The 22,562-nt window shown below is 51.3% G+C and overlaps 3 protein-coding genes across 4 annotated transcripts in view; 2 read left to right on the forward strand and 1 right to left on the reverse strand.

Moving 5' to 3' along the window:
* The window catches only part of Nynrin (NYN domain and retroviral integrase containing), a 22,546-nt gene extending 15,073 nt beyond the window's left edge, over positions 1 to 7,473 (forward strand). Inside the window, exons 6-8 of the mRNA XM_021182441.1 lie at positions 353 to 454; positions 726 to 827; positions 2,867 to 7,473. Of these exons, the coding sequence (XP_021038100.1) occupies positions 353 to 454; positions 726 to 827; positions 2,867 to 5,699 (3,037 nt within the window). The 3' untranslated portion in view covers positions 5,700 to 7,473. The remainder of the gene's footprint in view (positions 1 to 352; positions 455 to 725; positions 828 to 2,866) is intronic.
* Positions 7,474 to 14,545: 7,072 nt separating this feature from the next.
* Positions 14,546 to 17,241, reverse strand: Cbln3 (cerebellin 3 precursor). Its single transcript, XM_029468711.1, has 3 exons — positions 16,701 to 17,241; positions 16,257 to 16,376; positions 14,546 to 15,968 (listed from the first exon to the last, which is right to left on the reverse strand). The coding sequence occupies exons 1-3, from the start codon at positions 16,974 to 16,976 to the stop codon at positions 15,771 to 15,773; spliced, it is 594 nt and encodes a 197-aa protein (XP_029324571.1). The 5' UTR covers positions 16,977 to 17,241; the 3' UTR covers positions 14,546 to 15,770.
* Positions 17,242 to 17,741: 500 nt separating this feature from the next.
* Khnyn (KH and NYN domain containing) overlaps positions 17,742 to 22,562 on the forward strand; it is a 13,969-nt gene continuing 9,148 nt past the window's right edge. For both annotated transcript variants that reach the window (XR_003834803.1, XM_021181344.1), the window contains exons 1-5: positions 17,742 to 17,942; positions 18,576 to 18,793; positions 19,295 to 20,421; positions 20,517 to 20,647; positions 20,724 to 20,820. Coding sequence is in view for 1 of the 2 variants with exons in the window: in XM_021181344.1 (XP_021037003.1) it covers positions 18,593 to 18,793; positions 19,295 to 20,421; positions 20,517 to 20,647; positions 20,724 to 20,820 (1,556 nt within the window). In the remaining variant the exon portion in view is untranslated. The remainder of the gene's footprint in view (positions 17,943 to 18,575; positions 18,794 to 19,294; positions 20,422 to 20,516; positions 20,648 to 20,723; positions 20,821 to 22,562) is intronic.

Genomic DNA, 22,562 nt, shown 5'->3' on the forward strand with positions numbered 1-22,562 from the left:
AAAAAAAAAAAAAAAAAAAGAAAAAGAAAGAAAGAAAAAAGAAATTACCCATGTGTGAACATGAACCAGAGGGTGGGTTCTGTGTGGCATGAGCCTGCATATGCGAGAGGGGTGTGTGGCTGTATATACATTTGGGGAGCTCTATGCAACCAAATACACCTTCTGGGGGGATGCTGGGATCCCAGATGGGCACACGGAAGAGAGGATGTTCTCTATAGTCTTGGCTGAATCACAGAGAGCAGAGGTTTTTTTCTGACCCTCCAGAGACTTCTAGTTCATTTTCCAGAGGGTCCAGAAGATGAGAGGGGAGGTTGGTTGCTGGACCGTTAGTGACTTCTCTTTTCTCTTGCAGGTTCATGGTAAAGCTGGCAGAGGAGACGGATGGAGTCATTGTCACCAATGAGCAGATCCACATCCTCATGAATAATTCCAAGAAACTGATGGTCAAAGATCGGTGAGACTTTCTGGGGACCCGAGCCGCTGTTTCCCAGTGATGTCAGACAGCCTGTGGCAGAGAAGACACTGGGGCAGGAAAAGAAGCCTTAGAGCAGGGCTTGCCAGTGCCTGCTGGTAAATGTGTGTGTGTGCGTGTGTTTGTGTGTGTGTGTGTGAGAGAGAGAGAGAGACAGAGACAGGCTGACAGACAGACAGACCTGTGGAGGCAACAGGGTGTGGCTGACTCTTGGGTTCACCTCTGACCTTGCCTCTTTGTCCTGTGGGTCTAGCCTGCTGCCCTTCACCTTTGCCGGGAGTCTCTTCATGGTACCAGATGACCCCCTGGGCCGTGATGGCCCCACCTTGGAGGAATTTCTGAAGAAGCCAAACAGGTAATTTGTCAGCCTTTACGTCCCAGGCATTTCTTGGACCAGAAACTTAGTGCTAGTCAACGTTTACCTAGCTCTCAGTAGTGAATAGGACAGTTTGACGGTTTACACCTTCACGCTCTGCCACATTTTGATGCTTTTAGTCATCATTTTTTCTTTTTCTTTTCCATTTATTTATTTATTTATTAGATATTTTCTTTATATACATTTCAAATGCTATCCCGAAAGTTCCTTATACCCTCCTCCCGCCCTGCTCCCCTACCCACTCACTCCCGCTTCTTGGCCCTGGCATTCCCCTGTACTGAGGCATATAAAGTTTGCAATACCAAGGGGCCTCTCTTCCCAGTGATGGCCGACTAGGCCATCTTCTGCTACATATGCAGTTAGAGACACGAGCTCTGGGGTTACTGGTTAGTTCATATTGTTGTTCAACCTATAGGGTTGCAGACCCCTTCAGCTCCTTGGGTGCTTCCTCTAGCTTCTCCATTGGGAGCCCTGTGTTCCATCTTATAGATGACTGTGAGCATCCACTTCTGTTTTTAGCCGCCATTTACATTACGCTTTTAATGTTTCCCATGAGCCTTTTCATGCCTATTTCCACAACTGGCGTTTGGGCCTTTTCTTGCTGTCTTCGGAGCTATGCCATGCAAATTGATGTGGCACATTTTGAGCAGCTGTGTGGCACTCCATTCCATGTGTGCCTAGCAGGCAGAAAGAACCTGTTTTCGGGCTGGGGTCATTTGACTATTTCTGCTTTTGGCTGCTGGTGACGTGTGACAGGAAACAGGCTTGTTTTTCTTTCCTCGTGTTCAAGAGAGCCATGTCTACATTAGTGCCTCCACATTCCTCTCCTTTGATGCTCACAGTTTCAGTTAGGTGTAAACGACCATAATCTTCATTTCATAGATGAGACTCAAGTCAGTTTTCCAAGGTCATTTTGGCAGAACTAGTTTGTGGCAACTCTGACCCTCTGGCTTCTCTGCCATTTGAGCCACACTTACTGCCCATCCCCCGTGCTCTGGGGTCCGTGGACAGGACACTGCTTCCTGCCCACCCCGGCTGTCTCTCATCTCATTCCGCCAGCGGAAACGAAGCTGAGGCTTTTCTGTTGTGTGTTAGGCTTCCCCTCCAGGGCTGACCTTCCCCTGGAGTGTTCATCCTGAGGTAATAGTGCCAGTCATCTCTTACCAAGCCACTGGCTTAAAACTGACTTAAGTGATCCACGGTCTTAGTTTATTTTGTTTTGTCCTCTGCTGTGATAAAATATCCCAACAAAAATAACTATGGAAAGCCGGGCGTGGTGGCGCACACCTTTAATCCCAGCACTCGGGCAGAGTGGCAGAGGCAGGCGGNTTTCTGAGTTCGAGGCCAGCCTGGTCTACAGAGTGAGTTCCAGGACAGCCAGGGCTACACAGAGAAACCCTGTCTCGAAAAACCAACCAACCAACCAACCAACCAAACAACCAAACAAACAAAAAAACCCAACAAAAACCTATGGAGAAAGGGTTATTTCAGCTCAATAGGCTTGGGGGAGGGGAGTCCCAGTGACAGGAGCTTGAGAAGAACTGGCCACGTTATGTCTGCAGTCAGAAGAGAGCTTGCTGGAGCTCCTCTCACTTGCTCTGTTTTGCAATCTTGGATCCCCCTGCCCCAATGGAACCGTCCATAGTGGGAGGGTCTTCTGACTTCAGTGTAATCAAGACAATCCCTCACAGGTCTGCCTACAGGTACTGGGTCTAGACAGTCCTTTGCTGAGACCGCCTTCTCAGCTGATTGTAGATTGTGTGCAGCTGACAGTTAAAAGCTACAGTCAGTAAGGGTTCGGTTGGATCCATCCTCAAAGCACAGAAGAACCCTTATTGAGTGAAGTTCTAGCATGTGTAAGCTCATGAAACCCAAGTATTCACGGGCTGGCTCCTGACTGACCCCTACCACGAGTGAAGTGGGCTCTGTGGAGTGGCCACCCGTGTGCGGCTTTCCCCTTCGATAGTCTGTGGGGTTGGGGCCGCCCCTCTCATTTTTCTACTTGTTTTTGGCAATAGGTTGGACATGGACATTGGCAATTTCTTGAAGGTGTGGAAGACCCTGCCTCCCAGCTCAGCCAGCATCTCTGAACTGAGTGATGACGCGGACGGCGAACCTTTGGAGGATCCACAGGATGTAGAAGAAGGGGGTAAGGGGGAGGGAAGCCTGGAAGAGGAGCCAGGAATCCCAAAGCCCGATGAAGAAGATGAACAGGACGCTAACCCCGTGTCGGTGTTTGGGGTCGAGTGCCCTTCCTTTTCCGAGGAAATCCTCCAGTGTCTCAGCCTGCATGACCCCTCTGAGGGGACTTTAGACATCGACCTTCTGCCTGTGGTGTCCTCTCCGTACCTGGATGTCCCCTGGGATGGGAAGGCTCCCTGTCAGCAGGTTCTGGCCCAGCTGGCGCAGCTCACCATCCCGAGCAACTTCACCGCGCTATCCTTCTTCATGGGCTTCATGGATTCCCACCGGGATGTTATCTCCGACTATGAAGATCTAGTGGGCCCCCTGCACGGCCTCCTCAAGCAGAAGCCGGACTGGCAGTGGAACCAGGAGCACGAGAAGTCCTTCCTGGCCCTGAAACGAGCCCTAGTGTGCGCCCTCTGCCTGTCAACCCCCAACCCCAACCTGCCCTTCTATCTGGAAGTGACCGTCAGCCAAGTGTCACTGACAGCTAGCTTGCACCAGGAGCACTCAGGAAGGAAGCACCCCATCGCTTATACCTCAAAACCTCTCCTCCCCGATGAAGACAGCGAGGGTCCTCAGTCAGGGGGGGACAGCCCCTATGCTGTGGCTTGGGCCCTCAAGCATTTTGCCCGATGCGTTGGAGACAATCCAGTGGTTCTACGTCTTTCCTATGCCTCCCGGACCACGGTGGATAATGAGGCGTGGGATAGCCGTAGGGCTTCGAAAGCGTGGTTGATTCGATGGTCTCTCTTGCTGCAGGACAAAGGCAAGAGGGAATTGGAATTGTCCCTTCTCCAGGGCCTGCTGGGGGAGAACCAGCTGCTGACACCCCCTTCCTCCATGCCCCGAGTTTTCCAGCCTCTGCCTCCTTCTTCTGACCTGTCTACTTTTATCTGTGTCCATGTGTCTGGCTATTGCTTCTACCGTGACGACGAGTTGTGCGCTGGCTTTGGTCTCTACATCTTGTCGCCCACCAGCCCTCCAGTCTCCCTTGCCTTTTCCTGTTCTCCTTACACAACCACATACGCCCACCTGGCAGCCGTGGCCTGCGGCTTGGAGCGCTTCGGCCAGTCCCAGCTCCCGGTGGTTTTCCTCACCCACTGCAACTGGATCTTCAGCGTTCTCTGGGAGCTCCTGCCCCTCTGGAGAGTCCGGGGCTTCCTGTCATCTGACGGGGCTTCACTACCTCATCCAAGTCTGCTCTCCTACATCATCTCTCTCACGTCTGGCTTCTCACCCCTTCCCTTTATCTACCGAACCTCTTATCGGGGCTCTCTGTTTGCTGTGACAGTGGACACTTTGGCCAAGCAGGGTGCCCAAGGGGGCGGGCAGTGGTGGGATTTGCCAAAGGATGTGCCAGTGCCAATGGTGACTCCTCATCCTAAAGGCAGGAAGCCCAACTTGCTGGCCTTACAGCTGAGTGATACCACCCTGGCCGATATCATTGCCAAGTTGCAGGCAGGACAGAAATTGTCCGGGCCCTCCCCTTTCAGTTCTGCCTTTAACTCACTCAGCCTGGACCAAGACAGTGGCCTGCTCATGTTCAAGGGGGAAAGGCATCCCAGGGTTTGGGTAGTCCCAAGGCAACTTCGGAGGGATCTGATTTTCTCTGTGCATGACAGCCCCATTGGGGAACACCAGGGGCTAGAGGACACCTATAAGACGGTGAGGCTGCTGGGATGGTGGCCTGGGATGCAGGATCACGTGAGAGATTACTGCAGGAGCTGTTTGTTCTGCATCCCCCGGAATCTCATAGGCGGGGAGCTGAAAGTTATCGAGTCCCCATGGCCTCTCAGGTCGACAGCTCCTTGGTCCAGTCTGCAGATTGAGGTGGTGGGTCCAGTCACTGTAAGTGAGGAGGGACATAAGCACGTGCTCATTGTGGCCGATGCCAACACCCGGTGGGTGGAGGCATTCCCTCTGAAGCCCTATACGCACGTGGCTGTGGCTCAGGTGCTCCTCCAGCATGTGTTTGCAAGGTGGGGTGTTCCCATCAGGCTGGAGGCGGCCCAAGGCCCCCAGTTTGCCCGGCATGTTCTGGTGAGCTGTGGGCTGGCCCTGGGAGCCCAAGTGACTACACTGAGTAGGGCCCTCCAGTTCCCCTGCCTGATGAGTTCAGAGGCCTACTGGGAATTCAAGAGGGCCCTGAAGGAGTTCATCTTTCTGTATGGCAAGAAGTGGGCGGCCTCTCTGCCCTTGCTGCACCTGGCTTTTAGGGCCTCCACCACAGAGGCCACACCGTTCCAGGTGCTGACTGGGGGAGAGATGAAGCTGATGGAGCCCGTGTGGTGGGAGATGAGCTGGGCGAACATTGAAGGGCTCAAGATGGATGCTTTCTTGCTGCAGCTGATGCGGGAGCTGTTGGACCTCCACTGGAGAGTGGCCGAGAAGGCCAGCGAGAAGGCCGAGAACAGGCGTTTCAAGAGGGAGACCCAGGAGAACGAGTGGAGCGTGGGCGACCAGGTCCTCTTGTTGTCTCTCCCCAGGAATGGCAGCAGTGCCAAATGGATGGGTCCTTTCTATATTGGGGACCGGTTGAGCCTATCACTCTATAGGGTGTGGGGCTTCCCAGTCCCAGACAAGCTGGGCTGTGTCTATCCTAGCAGTCTGATGAAGGCCTTTCCCAAGCATGACACGCCCTTGTCCCTCGACGTGGAGCAGTGAGTCAGAGCAGCTGGGGATCTGCCCGCTCGGGTCCCTGCATTTCTGCTGCTAGTCCTCCCTTCTGATCTGAGCAGTGCTCTCAGCTCTTCGGTCAGGGGCCCCCCTCAGTTGTGCCTTGTGCGGAGAAGTTCCCTTTGTAAAGCTTTGCTGAATTGCCTTGAGCTAGGGGTGGATGTCCCTATAACACATCCCCAGGTAGGGGTGTTTGGAGAATGTGTCAAAAGTTGTCCTGTGGGGGCTCTGGGCTCTGGCAGTTCTACCCTTGGGAGCAAAGGAGTCTCCTTAACAAAGTAGGCCGGGCTCATGATCTTCCCCAAGTGCCACCTTTCCCCTCTTACACGCTCAGGTGTAGATTGGTGTGTGCACCCCTCTCCAGTGTCTTAGACCCAACACATTACATTTCACAGTGTGGATTTTGACCTCCGAGTGGGTATCATAGCTCTCCCCCTATGCGAGTGCCTCCCCTTACATCCTGCATCTGACAAGCCTCTGCTCTTGGAGGAGTTCTCAATGGCACAGACACTGGCAGCAAGAAGGTAGCAGTTCTCCAGTCGGCCTCCTTTGCCAGCACCGGGACAGCAGTAGCCTTCCCGTGCCTCCAGGATGCTTGCTGGCTCTGGGTGGAGGTGATCAGCCATAAGCCACCTACCTGTTCGTAAGGGGAGGTGGTGGGAGGGGATGAATTGGCCTACCTCATTTGATTCCAGTCAACAGAGATGATTCCTGACCCCTGCTGTGATGGTGGTCACCTCACAGGAGTCGAGGACCTTGATACCAAGCGTGGCCTCTGTACTGGAAGAGCTGCTTCTATTAGGTTCAGTGGTGTTCACGCTCTGCTTTAAGGGGAGGGCATCTGATGTGGGTAGTTTGACACGCGGCCGGGCACTGGGTGGCTTTTCCTCTTGTTCCTCTGACTCCTCTCACCCCCTGCCAAAGCTCACAACCCTCTCCTGCCTGCAGTTTACCCATCTCCTTCGATGGGACTGCTTTGTTCTGATCAGCTGCAGTACCCTGAATCTGCCTCTGTGTGGCGCTCCCTCACAGCCGGTGTGCCCAGCTCATTGTCGCAGCAGGTGTGGGCTTCTCATTATCATGAGGGCTGATTCTCACCGCTCTGCATTTCCACACAGCTGAGCTCAAGATCTGGAGAGAAAGGCCAGCACCAGGCCGTTCTGGCTCCGATTCCTAGTAGCTCATTTCTCGAGGAGCCGATCCGGTTATCTGGCTGAGCTCAGGTTGCCAGACAGGATTTTGCAGAATGCTGGGTCCTGAGGCTAGGTTGGCGTTGAGCCCAGCTTCTTTCACAACAGAGGAAAGAGGGAAATGATTTGCCCACAGTCACACAGTTAGCTGGTGGCTGAGCTGGGACCCGGATGAACCTTCCTGACTTCAGGTTCACCACGATAGGGGTTCTAGCAACATGAGAATCCTTTCAGATTTTGTACCTCTGTTCCCTTTGATGCCGTTTCGTTTCCTAACCCTTCTAGATAAACTACCTGGATGCTGTTCTTCAGCCAATCCAGCTGTCAAACCCTGCCCAGGAATAAATGCTGGGAGCTCCCCGGGGAGCTGAAAGGTTAGCTGTAGAATTTTTAGCAGGTACTGTTTTTTCCCACCACCTTAGCTTTGCCTCCCCTCCCCCCCCCTTTTCCTACATTAGTCAGCCTCACTCTCCAGCCCCAGGGCTATATTCAAACACCTCTTTCTGTTTAGTACAATTCCCATCATATGCTTTCAAGTGATTTTTATTTTTCAATAAATCAGTTAAAATGGAGCCAATGTTTAATTTTTTTTTCGAATTGGAGGGATAAGGGGGGGGGGGTACCGGGTGGTGGTGGCGCACACCTTTAATCCCAGCACTTGGGAGGCAGAGGCAGGCGGATTTCTGAGTACGAGGCCAGCCTGGTCTACAGAGTGAGTTCCAGGACAGCCAGGGCTATACAGAGAAGCCCTGTCTCGAAAAACCTAAAAAAAAAAAGGGGGGGGGGCCAGTATCTGTGGAGGTTCACTGCTCTTCCTGAACTGGAAACCCCTGTTCTTCAAGTAAGGACTCTTGGCTAAGCATTCTGACTTTGGGCCTTGGCTTTCTGCTGCTGCCTTTTCTTTCCCTTTTTTTTTTTTTCCCCCCGAGACAGGGTTTCTCTGTGTAAGCCCTGGCTGTCCTGGAACTCACTTTGTAGACCAGGCTGGCCTCGAACTCAGAAATCCGCCTGCCTCTGCCTCCCAAGTGCTGGGATGGTTACAGTGTGCAGGAGGGATGTGAGAGTGCAGATGTGACCCCATTCATTTTCTGTTCAAAACACACCTACTGTGTGTCATGCTCTGTCTAGGAGTGGAGGGGAGAGCAGGTAATGTGAAGGGCATAATCTCTTCCCTCCTGGAGTCCAAAGTCAGGCGAAGGAGAGAGATAAGCGGACCCAACATAGCGTGGTTTGATACAAGGCAAGTGAGAGCCCACGAAGCAAAGTCGGAGGCTCAGGACCTGTGGTTATCCAGAAAGGTCATCCCAGAGCCCCTCCTGCAAAAGCAAAGGTCCCTAGGTAGTGCATGCAGGGCAGAGAGTGCGAGATTACGGATGCTGAAATGGAAGGTCGTTTTGATAAGTGGTCAGCAGATTCCTGTCCTTTTCTAGATCTGTGTTGTTACTTTACAAGGCTCTAGTAGAGATTTATGTGTCTCTCTGCATATATATATATATATATATATATATATATATATATATATTTTGAGACAGGGTTTCATGGAACCCAGGCTAGCCTCCAACTTACTACATAGCTAAGGCTGACTTAGAATTTCCTACCCTTTGCGTCCACATCCCATGTTTTGAGACTACAGGCACAGACTTCCATGCCTGGCTAAGATTCCCTTTGCTTTTTTGGAGAGTAAGTAAAGTTTGCCCACAGTCCGGCAGGCAGACAGTGCTAACTGACAGACACTAGCGCCTTTGTTTCAACATACGGTGTTCTCACTCAGGGCACTGGTAGCTGGGCTTTCTCATATCTGACTGAGGGGTGTAGACAGTCACCGAATAGACAGCCCCTTCACCCAATGCAAACCATACAGCCCTCCCATTCTAGGGTCAAAACTCACATAAGCACCTGTGAGTCTGATGCCACTGTGCCAGGCTAAACCTTTGTGTTCACTGTAAACCTGAGCACACCCAGAGGAAAGAGACATTGAAACAGGTAAAGGGCCATTAGAACCCAAAGCATCCTATCTGCTTTTGGAGATTACCCAAGACCCCTGGGACCCCACAGCTCTCTACTGTTTACTAATTCACACATTAACAACTCATATATACTGAGTATTTGCCAGGCACTGGGCTACCTGCTTTCCAGACCTGACACATTTAATAGCTCCATTTTACTACAGATGAAGAAAATGAGGCACGGAGAGGTGAGGCAACTCACTGAAGGTGTATGTGACTAGAACAGAGGCTGGGTCTGTGTGACGTATCTGTTGCCACTCAGGAACTGTCTGTCACTCATGCCTTCTCTGCAAACATTTTTTATGTTGCTGTTGAGTTACACCCCAATGTCTCAGTCTATGGTGTCTCTGTATTTTAGTAGTGCATCACTGTACTGGCTGGTTTTGTGTCAACTTGACACAGCTGGAGTTATCACAGAGAAAGGAGCTTCAGTTCAGGAAATGCCTCCATGAGATCCAGCAGTAAGGCATTTTCTCAATTAGTGATCAAGAGGGGAAGGCCCCTTGTGAGTGGTGCCATCTCTGGGCTGGTAGTCTTGGGTTCTATAAGAGAGCAGGCTGAGCAAGCCAGGGGAAGCAAACCAGTAAGTAACATCCCTCCATGGCTTCTGCATCAGCTCCTGCTTCCTGACCTGCTTGAGTTCCAGTCCTGACTTCCTTTGGTGATGAACAGCAGTGTAGAAGTGTAAGCTGAATAAACCCTTTCCTCCCCAACTTGCTTCTTTTATTTTCATATTTATTTATTTATTTTGGTTTTTCAAGAGAGGGTTTCTTTGTGTAGCCCTGGCTGTCCTGGAACTCACTCTGTAGACCAGGCTGTAGAACTCAGAAATCTGCCTGCCTCTGCCTCCCAAGTGCTGGGATTAAAGACGTGCACCACCACTGCCCGGCCTCAACTTGCTTCTTGGTCATGATATTTGTGCAGGAATAGAAACCCTGACTAAAACAATCCCATAGTGTTAGTTTGGGCACTGAAGAGACGGCTCAGCTGCTAAGATCAGTGTAGCTCTTGCAGAGGTAACTAAGTTTGTTTCCCGGCACCCACAGAGCACAGAGCCTCGCTCCCTCTATTGACTTTCGCCTGCCTGAGACATGCATACAGTGCATGCACATACACACATACACACAAGTAGTATGTGACAACAGTCACACACATGAAATAAAATTTAAAATACAAAATCATCTTTTCCTTTTCAGTTTGGTCCAGAGTGAGACGCTTCACAAATTCAAACATACCATGTTTTTTGTTTGTTTGTTTGTTTTCCTGTTGAGCCCAAGAACAATCCTCTTGATCCTAGGAAGTTTTGACTTCAATCTTATATTTTCTGAGGAGTGTCAGCTGAATGGTGCGATTTCTTATTTCTTCATGTTCTTGCCAGTGATGAGCGATGAAGCTAGGGAGACTTCCACTCCAACAGCTGGATTGTGAGACATCTCACACAACGTAAAGGTTATATGCACTCTGTTCCAACACCCAAGGCAATTCTGGAGTAGAGAGAACATACTGGGGGTTGAGGAGAACTGGAGGCCAGGGGCAGTTTATGGAACTTTTCTAGAAATCTGGCTAAAGGATCATTAGTTGATGGCCGGGTAGTTGGAAAGCAACGAGCAGAACCAGCAGCTGTAGTGGGCGAGGGGGAGTCCTCTGGAGAAAAGCCAGTTTCTGGTTTGGGCAACAGGAAAGCTCAAATTACAAAGTGAACAGGGACGTGTGAGTGGAGCCTTTGATTCATGTCTCAGCGTCTCAGCCGGTTGAGCAGAGGTGGAATGTGGGGTCTGTTCAGAAGGGTTACTGCTGAGAAGGTGTAAACATGGGGAGATTTTCACTGTGTGGATGGACATGGGTGCTGTTGAGAGTGTGTTAAGACCAAAGAAGTTCAGGACAGAACCTGAGAGAAACCCACATTTAAGTGTGAGATGGGCGTGGTGGTGCATGCCTGCAATCCAAGCCTCTTAGAAAGCTGAAGCAGGAGGACTGTGGAGCTTGAGACCAGCCTGGCAAGACCCTGACTCAACACAAAGGAAATGAGCAAACAAAAAGTGGCAGGCACACTGTTAGGACACGGGCAACAGGATCTGACTGCAGGGACAGCCTAGGCAGCAGTGACCACTGAGGAGTGGGTGACTGGGCAGAGCAGTGGGGGTGGAGCAACAGAGCCAGACTTCACCAGTGACTTCCTAGGCAAGCAACTGGTCACAGATGTTTATATCATGACATCTAGGTCTAAAGAGGAGGAGTTGATGCTGAGGGTTCAGAGGTTTTGAGAGCTGAAGATGGCTACTTGTCCTCCCGGCTTGTCTATTTCTCTTTTAGATTTAAGAGATGCAACCTCTTAAACCTAACTGCTGAAGGGAGGGAGTGGAGAAGAGCCATAAGCAAGGAGTGTGCTCAGAGGAAACAGGGTCTGTGTTGGTGGAGGAAGACAGACACCTGGATCAGAGGGGAAGTTCAGCTTCCAGAGAGCACTGGAAGAGGCAGAGACTGGCGTGGGAGCCCTGGGGGAGGGGCTCCAGTCCCAGTCTGCACTAGGTGGCCCTTTTCCTATGTGAAAATTAGGTGCCAGGAAGAGGGCAGAGTTAAAGTTGACAGTGGATTCTATTTTTTAGGCTTTCCAAGTCTAAGGAGCTCTGGTTCCTACAAAGGACTAGTCAGTGCCTTCGAGGCTTTCTTCAGGATTTAATAGAAACCTACTTAAGCAAAATGGATCACAAAAGCACATAGCCAACAAATCAACAATTTTTACAACAAATTTTACAAGTCAAATCACGTAAACACCGATTACAAATTCAATTAAATTCTCCTGAATATTTTAATGGAATTGCAAGTCTAATAGGTCGGCGCTTTTAAAAGCTTTGAGCATTTTGATAAAGCAAACACATCACTACAGCAGTATACAAGTTTTGTGTGTGTATGTGTGACAGAGTTTATGTAGCCCAGGCTAGTCTTCAACTCCAGATCTTCCTGCTTCTGTCTTTTAAGTGCCAAGTTTACAGGTGTGTACCATCACACTAGGCTGGATTGCCCAGTTTTATTTTGTTTTATTTTTTGTCAACACAGGGTTTCTCTGCTTAGCCCTGGCTATCCTGGAACTCACTCTACAGAGCAGGCTAGCCTTGAACTCACAGATAACCACCTGCCTCTGTCGCCTGAGGGCTGGGATTAAAGGTATGTGACATCACCACCCAGCTGGATTGTCCAGTTTTAAACCTCCACTCCCACTATCATACAAATGAATTTGTAGTTATGAAATGGATACTATCTCACTCAGACCAAGTTTGTATTTGGTCTTCAAATGTAAAAAAGAGGGCCACACAGCTATGTGGCCTAAAGATAAAATGGAACACAATTTTTTGTTTCTTTTGTTTCTGGGTCAAAAGAAAAGAGGGGCATTTTCTTCATGGCAAGGAAGTCTTGGACTATCAACCAATGAATTCTTGTTTGGGTAGGAATTGATTTACCTTCTAAAATGATTAAAACCAGAGTGTGTGTGAGTGGAGGAGCGAGATGGAGAGATGGAGTAATGGATAAGAGCTCTGGCTGCTCTTGTAGAGGATCCAGCTTACACTCTCAGCACCCACAAGGTGGCTCACTGCCCACTGCAACTCAGTCTCAAGGGATCCGAGGCCCCCCTCTGGCCTCCAAGGGAACTGCATGTATGTGGTGCACAGGCAAAACACTATAAAATAAAAATAAACTAAAAAATAAAACAAAACCAAAAACCTATGTTGATCTTCTTTGTCTTGGGTATCTCAGTGGGTGAATTGTGCCAAGTGTTTTCTCAAAACATCATCTTGAGATTTTAAGTCTGGGCTATGCAGGTATCTCAGAGTCTATACTCTAATCACCAAGATATCTCAATATGCTGTTACATGGCATGGGGAGTTTGCAAATACAGTGCTGGTGGGGACCTTAAAATAGAAAGATTGCTCTGTATATTCTGGGTGGGTCCGGTCTAAGCACGGAATCCTCAACCTCCAGGAACTTTTCCTATGGACATCAGAAAGATGTGGCAGGTTTAGGCTGGAGCCACTCAGAGGGTGGGGCTGTGCCTGAGGCTTTTAGCTGGAAAACAGAAGCCCCTGAGGAAATTAGCAGTACAGCTCTAAGGGGCTGAGCGCTAAATGAATTTGGAAGTGGCTTCTTCTCTCTTTCCTTCTGGGAAGGAAGGGTACCACCACCTGCCACCTTATTTTCAGTGTTGTGAAACTTTATCAGAGAATAGACATGCTTTTCCAGACTGTTGACATATAGAAGGTGCAATAAGTAAACAGCATCGTATACCTCCCGGTGTTTACGGGGTGATCTAGTCTATTGTATTCTGAAAAACTTCCAATGTCCAATTATTCTTCTTCCTTACTATAAGATCCTGACTTTTGGACGTGATTGCCTGGAATAAAGTCTACGGGCTTTGGAGGTGGTCCAGTGGTTAGAACACTTGCTGTGCATGCCTGTTGGCCTGAGTTCATATTCCAGCCAGCCATAGTCCATGCATTTGTAATCCTGTACTTTAAGGAGAAGGCAGAATTCCAGAAGCTTCCAGAATAGGTAGCCTGGTGTACGCAGTGAAAAATTAGAGTCTCAAACATAGTGGGAGGTGGGGTCCAACACCTAAAGTTGTTCGTTGTTCTCTGTCCCTCTCTCTCTCTCTCTCTCTCTCTCTCTCTCTCTCTCTCACACACACACACACACACACACACACACACACACACACACGTCCCTGGTGATGGACATGGAAAATACGACAAAAAAGGTAAGATTGTTTCCTTGCCTGTCCTGGCTTGGTGTGGCCAAGTGTGCCTCCATTCTGGCAATGAGATGCAATCAGAAATGTGTGTAGGCAGCTGTCAGCGGTTGGAAAACCTTTCAAGGAAGGAGCTGTGTTCTTTCTTCTCTCCCTCTTTCCAGCGCTGCTGGGATGTAATGCTGACCTGCATGAAGCCATCGTGGGCCATGAGGAGGCATGCCAAAGAGGCATCCCAAAAGGGAAGACTGGGCTTTGTGGTTATAAGCAGCTGTTTATCCTGAACTCCCCAGCTGCAGATTCTTCCATATGAGACAGAAATATTATCTTATCTTGTTTAAACTATTCTTCCTGGCCACAAAGTAAGGACAAATGCTGAAGGAAAGTGCTCCCCCCACCCTCTTGTCTACTCCTTACCCACCTACCCCAGTGCTGGGGTTCAAACCCAGTGCTTCATGCGTATTAGTATAGTGTCTGTCTCTGAGTGACACCTCCATCCTTATTTCTTTCTTTGTTCTCTCTCTGTCTCTGTTTCTGTCTCTATCTCTGTCTCTTTGTCTTTCTTTTGGACAGGCTTTACTATGGTTTGCCTGAAGCTCACAGAGATCCACCTGCCTCTGTCTCCTGAATAAACACCTAGATTTTTATTTTAAAACCATAAACTTGCCGGGCATGGTGGCGCACGCCTTTAATCTCAGCACTCGGGAGGCAGAGGCAGGCAGATTTCTGAGTTGGAGGCCAGCCTGGTCTACAGAGTGAGTTCCAGGACAGCCAGGGCTATACAGAGAAACCCTGTCTCGAAAAACCAAAAACCAAACCAAAACAAAAAACCACAAACTTGCCCTGGTATTTATTTAGCACGAGTACTATATATTATAGAACTTTAAAAACTTTGACTGTTATGCCCAGCTTTGAATTTATTTTCTCTTCAACATGCTGCAGTCCTGCAGTCCCTGTTCCACACCGCACCCTCACGAACAGGACAAGTTCACCGTCTTAACAGCCGCAGCTCCCCAGTTGTTCTAGGTAGGTCTGTTCATGCTGGACCATTGGGACAACTGGGTAAAAGAGAGTTTCTGATGTTGGTGGGATAGTAGTTGGGGGGGATGAGTCATGGACTCCCAGGTAACAGGAGACCTTAGAAGGAGAGTGAGACGGTAGAAGTAGAGGAAGAACGATGGGAGGAGCAGACTGCAGGGAAATTAGCTGGGAGACAGCTGGAGGAACTACATGTTGATCAGGAGTAGGGAGTGACTGAAATTCAGATTTCCAAGGTGGGGCAGTTGTAGGAGGTGGCTGAGGGAGAGGACATGTGGTTACTGATGACTCACTCATGACCTTTGACTCTGCTTCCAGGTCCGTATACCTGCTCTAGTTTCCCCTATTAGCCAGAGCAAACACACACACACACACACACACACACACACACACACACATAAGCCTCTGGTCAGGCGATGAGGGCCAGAGTCCATTGGGATCTGGCACAGATGGACGGCAGGATTCCTGCCTTCTGACTGTCCCAGTTTACCTGCAGAATGTTTACATGTTCAGGGTAGGCACATGGCCCCATCTTGTCTCTCAAGCTACGGATGCTCTGTGGCCTTCCCCGCACTCCTTTTTTGTGGTTGAGCTGTCAGCCCTGTTCACAGGGTGCTGGCCGAGAGCTCTCATTGCTGGCATTCCTCACAGGATGGAGCCCGCAGGTACTATGGGGCTGGTCCATCTGGGCCCCTGTGGGAGCCTGTCAAGCTTACCTGCGCCACCTGTCACCAAATAGCGCTGAGCAGGAAGCTGGGGTGGAGAACAGGAGGAGTGGAGTCTGTGAAGAAGTGCAAGCTTCCCTCTTAGCAAACCCTGCCTTAAGCTGGAGCTGCGGAGGGGCAGGAGGGGCAGCAGGAGACCCGGAGGGCGACCTGAGTGAGGCTGAGTGAGGCGTGTTTGTCTAGAGGTTCCGTAGCTCTGCTCTGCTCCTAGCCTTGGGTGTTTAACTATGATCTCATGCAAGGAAGTGGGCACGTAGGCAGCCTGGAGGGGGGCCTTTCTCTTGCTCCAAAGATACTTTGTTTCTGGGGCAGGGAAGGGCTAAAAGATGCTAGACATCTCAGTTTAAAGGCTTGGGTCCTCAGAGTGGGAAGATGAGGAAGCCTGAGAAGCTGGAATACTTCCAGCCACCCAGAAGATTCCCCCGACGCAGGCGAAGGGACACACGGTCCCCCGGGTCCAGGGGAAGCAGCACAGAGCTTGTGGCTGCCTCTCGGGTCACATCAGGGTCATTTGCAAAGGCTGAGATGACCGGCCATGTGTTCAGCATCAGACTCACCTGGGGAGGGGAGCCCAGTTAGCATCTATGTCCTAGTCCTTAGCTCAGGACACCCCGCTCCCCATCTTCCCAAGAGTTTTCTTTTGGGAACTTGAGGGTCAGTGGGTTCTCCAGTGAGCACTGAGGGGTGGCCAGTGTTGGACTCTGTACATCTGCCATACCCTGCTAGCCTTTCCTCCCTTTCTCCTGGTCCCTGGGATACAGGTCAATAGAAGGGCTATCCAGGGATGTGCTGCGGTCCACTATGACCCTCCCTTTCCCCCGGAGGTGGACTGGCACTTAGGTCACCTGGACAGTTTGGCGGTTGTACACCTTGACCACGTGGAATCGGAAGCTGTAGACTCCACGGACGGGGGCCACGAAGCAGCCCGAGGTCCGATCAAAGCCACCGCCCTCATTGACCAGTACCTGTGGGAAGCAGATTGTGTTAAGAGGGATTCTGGGTGCGGGAGCTCAGGAGCATCACTGGGTTGGCATTTGTGCAGTGGATGAGGATAGAAGGGGTGGCAAACGGGTGTGACAGGAATGTGTAGAGTCAAAAACTATGAGGAAGGGCTACGGTGGCTGTGTGTATGAATGAATGAAGGCCAACCAACGGTCAGTGGCCATCTTAGAGGAAGGTGGAGCAAGAGATGCAGGTGATGGTTTCCTTGGAGTCTGAGGTATGCAAAGGGGCTTGGACAGTAGAGTCCAGGTCCTTGCATGTCTTCTGGACAGAGGCAGAGGGATTACCTGGTCGAAGTAGATGGCACCACTGGTACCGTTGCCGGTTTCTCCTGCTGGTTCGTGGTGATGGCTTCGGACTGCAGCAAACGCCACTCGTCCTGGGGGTGCCTCTCCCAGGGCTGCTCCTCCAGGTCCTCCTGCAGTAGGTCGGCCTGGCTCACAGACCACCAGGCACTCCCCCTCCAGTAGGACAGGCTCTGACCCTTCTTGAGCCCACCCAGCCTCCAGGGTTAGAAGCACCAGGGCCAAAGACAGCTTGGGGTTGTGCCATTCGGTCCCCATCCTTGCTAGGTGCCTCTTAACTCACAGATTTTTCTGTCTTCTGTCCCCTTGGCTCTCCCTCCTCTGCTTCAAGGCTTCAGTACTCCTGCCCTGCTCTGCTGTCCTCTGTGAGTCTGGCACCTAGCCCAGGCACTCCCCTCCCTGTATCTTTTTGTGTCCCACAGCTCTGCCTGGCCTTACTACTGCTGTCTCTGCGGATCCCTCCTCCTTGGCAGAGCATGGAGTGACAGCAGTTGGGCCCTGGGAGGGAGAAGAGGAATGGAGAGAGGATATGAGGGCTCTAGTCACACAAGGGTGTGTTCACACACACACACACACACACACACACACACGAAACAAAATTTCTTCAATTCCTTTCTCATTTTCTCCTTTTCAGAATTATTCACAGTCTTTCTCCATGGGGTTTTCCTTATTGTGGCAAGGTGTGTGTCCTCATCTCCCCACCTCTTCTTCCCCTACTCCTCCCACTCTACTTAGTGAAAGTGCTTGTGTCAAGGGCAGGATTCTCTTGTGACTCTGGACCAGTCACTTCTCCTCTTGGAACCATCAACTGCAGAACTCCCAAGGACCCCAGGAACTGGAGGCGAACGTGAGAGTTGGCAGGAGGCGTTGGGGGTGGGGTGAATGTCAGTGACCCAGTAGGCCCCGCAGGGGATGTGGAGGGCGGGTCGCTCGGCTGCAGGGCAGCAGGCGGAGCCCGGGAGGAGGCGCGCAGCCCTGCCCCGAGCCCTGGCCAGTGCGGCCCTAGCGGGGGAGGAGCCGAGCTGGCTCCGCCCCGGGCCGGAAAGTGACTCCAAAGCCACAACGCGTTGTTGACGAGAGAAGTCTAGGTTGGGTGAAGGATCCGAGTAGGCCCTCCTAGGTTCGGGCTCCCAGCCCCAGGCCCCTGGGGCGCGGGAGAAGCGCGGGCCCCTCCTCCCCCGCCGCGGGCACCTAGAGGAGCGGGCGGAACTCGCGGCTTTGGCGGTAGGCGCCCCCCTTCCCGGCGATCGGGAGCTGAAGGCCGCGGCGGGAGGGTGGTCGGGCTGGGGGCGGCCGCCGCAGGCTGTGGGAGGGCGGGCTATGCCCCGGGCCCCGGGTGGGATGCTTGGCAGTGGACAAACGGGGGGGGGGGGGGGGGGGGCGGGGAGGTGGGAGTGGCTAGTGAAGGAATAAGGCGGACAGGGGAACCCCCCACCCCAGCACTACACTGTTAGAGCCTCTGGCGCGTATTCATTTCCCAAGAGGCCCTCCTCTACTCAAAAAATCCGAGACCTCTCAGCAGCTCTGGGACTCTTTCCTCAACCACCCACTTCTTGTGACCCTCAGAATGAGCTGGAGGCCCTCTCACTCGTCCCTTCCCAGGGCGGTGGTCATCAGTTTCCTCTGGCCAGTCGCCCACCCCAGCTAGCCTTGTTTAAGAAGGGCTTACTCTCAGGGAGAGGCCTGTGTATAGATGATTTTCTATATTCTCCACCCGCGAGGTGGACTTGCTATCTCCTGGGGTTGTTTACCAGTTCTGTCACTAGGTGCGACCTGTTGATTGTTGGATGTATGCCATATGATTAGGATTTGGGTTGAAGGAAGACAGAGACTTTGAGATTGCCTCTGCCCTTCCAGGACTCCAGGTAGAAGCCATGTCTACTTGGGGGTTTGCCTCCCCGACTCCCGACCGCTTTGCGGTGTCTGCGGAGGCCGAGGCCAAGGTTCGGGAGCAGCAGGCTTGCTTGGAGCGTATCTTCAACGTGGGAATGAGCGTCCTCTCCAAAGACTGCCCAGAGAATCCTCATATCTGGTTGCAGCTTGAGGGCCCCAAGGAGAACGTCTGTAGAGCCAAGGTGAAGTCCTCTTCCTTTTAGGGCTGCTACAAAGCCTTTTAGGATGCTGCCCCTCCTGAGGCCGAGTCGGAGGAGGGACTGGGAAATGCCTCTTGGCAATCTTATTGGCTGCCTCTCTCTTGAGCTTTGAGGAACTCAGCAGCCCTTTTTATTTAGAATTTTGGTTTCACTTCTGCCGTGCCGCCTAGGTTCTTCAGGCCTTTAGAAACATATCACTTCATGCTCTTGGAGATAGTAAGGTAATCCCCTCTGTACAGGTGGGCCTTGCCAGGGAATTCCCTGGGGTTGAGAGGGGGCTGGCCACATTTTCCCCCCTTTGCACCCAAGGCCAATAGGCTCCATCACTTGACAGCCCTCTGGTCTGTTCTTACATTTCCTTAGGTCTACAGTGTGAATAGAAACAGTATCTACTTAGATGATGTAATAGCTTGGAGCTCAGGGAGAGCAGTGAATCTGAAAGGGATGGCTTCTAGAAGTTCCCTCTCTGACCTCCCCATCTAGGAATACCTGAAGGGGCTCTGCAGCCCAGAACTACAGAGTGAGATCCACTACCCACCCAGACTGCACTGCATCTTTCTGGGAGCCCAAGGTTTCTTCCTTGACTGCCTGGCCTGGAGTACATCTGCCCACCTGGTACCTCTGCTTCCTGGCTCTCTGATGATCAGTGGCCTAACCGAGGCGTTTGTGATGGCCCAGAGCCGGGTGGAGGAGTTAGTGCAACGGCTGAGCTGGGACCTTCAGCTACAGTCTTGTCCCGGAGCCCCTGACAATGGCGGAGTGCTGAGAGACTTCTTGGCCTTGCTGCAGACTAGGAAGGATGCCTACACAGAGGCCCTGCTGCAGTTGCCCCTGGCCGTGCAGGAGGAGCTCCTAAGCCTGGTGCAGGAGGCATCCAGAGGGCAGGGTCCATCTCGTGAGGTGGGGAGCCCAGGCCTGTTGAGTCCTCAGTTTCAGGGAGTCAGGGCTCCCTTGAATGAAGGCAGGGAATCCGTAGGCACCGGAGTGGCAGGGTCGGGAAAGTCGCGAGCAGTAAGAGGACAAAGTCATACTGTGGAGAAGGAGGAAAGGAAACAGGATGCTGTCAGGGACATGGGTTCAGGGCGGAAGGAGCTGTCTGGGGAAGAGGTCTGGGAGCCTGGAGTGGCTTACAGGTCACAGCTAGCAGATGGAGGAGCAGAGGAGGTGGCATCCTTGAAGGGAAAGGCCTTGGGGAAACAGGAGGTTCCTCAGCAAAGAGGAGGGTTCAGTGTGCAGGGTGAATCTTCAGGTGCGCATGTGCCCTGTCAGAGGGCAGCTCCAACCCGGGGAGCCTCTCTCCTCCAGCGGCTCCACAATGGGAGCACCTCACCTCCGAGAGTGCCTAGCCCTCCGCCCGCGCCGGAACCCCCATGGCCCTGTGGAGACCGAGATCGAGATCGAGATCGGGGAGACAGGGGAGACAAGCAGCAGGCTGGGGCTCGAGGCCGAGGGTCTCCATGGAAGCGAGGCACTCGTGGGGGCAACTTGGTGACTGGCACGCAGCGTTTCCAGGAAGCCTTACAGGATCCTTTCACCCTGTGCCTTGCCAATGTTCCTGGCCAGCCAGATCTCCGTCACATTGTCATTGATGGCAGCAATGTGGCCATGGTGTAAGTAGCTGGTGGGACTGAGTTCTGGAGATAGCCGCTGAGGGGCTGGTGCCGCAGCCTCCTCGGGGTCCTGACGTCGACGCTCTCCATAACAGGCACGGACTCCAGCATTACTTTTCCAGTCGGGGTATTGCTCTCGCTGTACAGTACTTCTGGGACCGTGGCCACCGTGACATAACCGTCTTTGTGCCTCAGTGGCGCTTCAGTAAAGATTCCAAGGTCAGAGGTAAGTTGGGTCTGGTCATCTGTGTCCTGGTGAGGCTGGGTCCACCTTGAGAACCCTGTTGTACTGTGTTCTACAGAGAGTCACTTCCTGCAGAAGTTGTATTCCCTGAGTCTGCTTTCCCTGACACCCTCACGAGTCATGGATGGCAAGAGGATTTCTTCTTATGATGACAGGTAATTGTTCCTCTCCTGGCCCTGAGTTTGCTTTCTAAGGAATCTAGTGGGATTTGGAGTAGGACAGAGATGCTCCCGACCTCTGTCTTCCAGCCTCAGTAGTAGAGCTAGTTTCAGTGGGACAAATGATGGGTAGCTCAGCTCTGCAGGTGAGAGGAGAAAGACTGTAGACAGTGATGGTTTGCCTGCTCGCTATACACCTCGTATTTATATAGAATGCTTTATTGTCCAGGAAATACTGTGCAATTGAGATCTGCAAAAGCTGGTGGCATATAGAGCTGACAGAATTTCCAAATGTAGAGAAATTGTTTGAACATTCTGGGAAAAGGAGAGCAAACCTTTAAAGTAAACAGAATGCAGAAACACAGTCTTTGAATGCTAGGAGGGTCTGGAACAGGATATGGCGAGAGGCCACCAGACTCAGGACGGAAGGGAATGTCGGAGTCAGAGCCCCAGGTTCCCTTAGGGATCTGCTTTCTCTATGGCCTCGGCCCCACCTCTCAGTGAATCAAATCAACCTCTTTATCTCAGGATCCATCTCCATTCATTTACCCTCCTTGTGAATTCCAAAAGAAGCTAAGGTATGTGCTTGCCTCATTCCTGGTGCTAAGCTGGAGGGACGTCTAGAAGTCTAGCGACGTTCCCTCGTTCCCTCGTAACACTGCATGGGCCCAGTTAAGTGTTGCATGAAGCTGGGTGTGGTAGTCGCTCCTGTTCTCCCAGCACATGAGAGACTGAAGCAGGATAGTCTCCATTAATTTGAGGCCAGCATGAGCTACAAAGTGTGTTCCAGGCTAGCCTGGACAATAAGGCGATGAGACCGTGTTTTAATAAACTAAAAAGAAAAAATAAAGGCAAAAAGTGATAAATAAAATACCATCTCTATTTCCAGAGAGAGACAGAAGCTAAGTGGTCAACTCCCTTGGCAATAAAAAATTAGAATTTAAGGTTACCTTGTAGGCAAAACAGAAAACATAGGATTTATTCCTGCCATAGTTGTGCACACATGGTATGGAAATATATGCAGTTTAAAGCTAATCAGCTACTTTTAAATCGTTGTAAACATTACATTTTATTTTATGGGTAGTAGTGTTTTGCGTGCATGCATGGATGTGCACTGTGTGCATGCCTGGTGCCCACAGAGTCCTGAAAAGGGTGTCGGATCTTCTGGAGCTGGAGTTACAGGGCATTGTGAGTTTCCTGCTGTGGCTGCTGGGAACCAGGTCTTTTGCATGCACAGCGAGTGCTCTTAACTTTTGAGCCATCTCTCCGGCCCTATTTACAGTCTTTCAACAGCTATCAATACTTATTCCTTAGGATGTTCATTCAGTTTTTAAAAATTAGTTTCCAAGTCACCGTGATTATCTTAGTTTATTTTCCTATACTGGCGATAAAATACTCCGAAAGAAGCAACTGAAGGGCTGGAGCAATGGCTCAGGGGTTACAAGTGCTCCTTGCTCCTTCAGGTTTGTTTCCTGGCACTCACACCATTATAGCACACACAGCTCCAATGAGTCTAACACCCTAATCTGGGCTTTGTGAGCCCGTGATGTGTGTGTGCAGACACATGCAACTCGAGTTGGATCCTTGGGCTCAAATGGTAGAAGGAGTAAGCTGACTTCCGCAAGTTGTTCTCTGATCTCCACATTCTCATTGTGTCACATGTGTGTACCCGCACGCCACACACACACACACACACACACACACACACACACACACAAACACAAACACACACACACACA

The sequence above is a fragment of the Mus caroli genome, chromosome 14 (assembly GCF_900094665.2).
Source record: "Mus caroli chromosome 14, CAROLI_EIJ_v1.1, whole genome shotgun sequence".
NCBI lineage: Eukaryota > Metazoa > Chordata > Mammalia > Rodentia > Muridae > Mus > Mus caroli.

What these genes read in the sequence shown, in the direction of transcription:
- Cbln3 (XM_029468711.1), bottom strand. Translation starts at nt 16,976, where the DNA reads ATGGGGACCGAATGGCACAACCCCAAGCTGTCTTTGGCCCTGGTGCTT. An exon ending in GTGCCATCTACTTCGACCAG is followed by an intron (nt 16,377 to 16,700) that starts GTAATCCCTCTG and finishes TGCTTCCCACAG; the next exon opens with GTACTGGTCAATGAGGGCGG. An exon ending in ACAACCGCCAAACTGTCCAG is followed by an intron (nt 15,969 to 16,256) that starts GTGACCTAAGTG and finishes TCCCCTCCCCAG; the next exon opens with GTGAGTCTGATGCTGAACAC.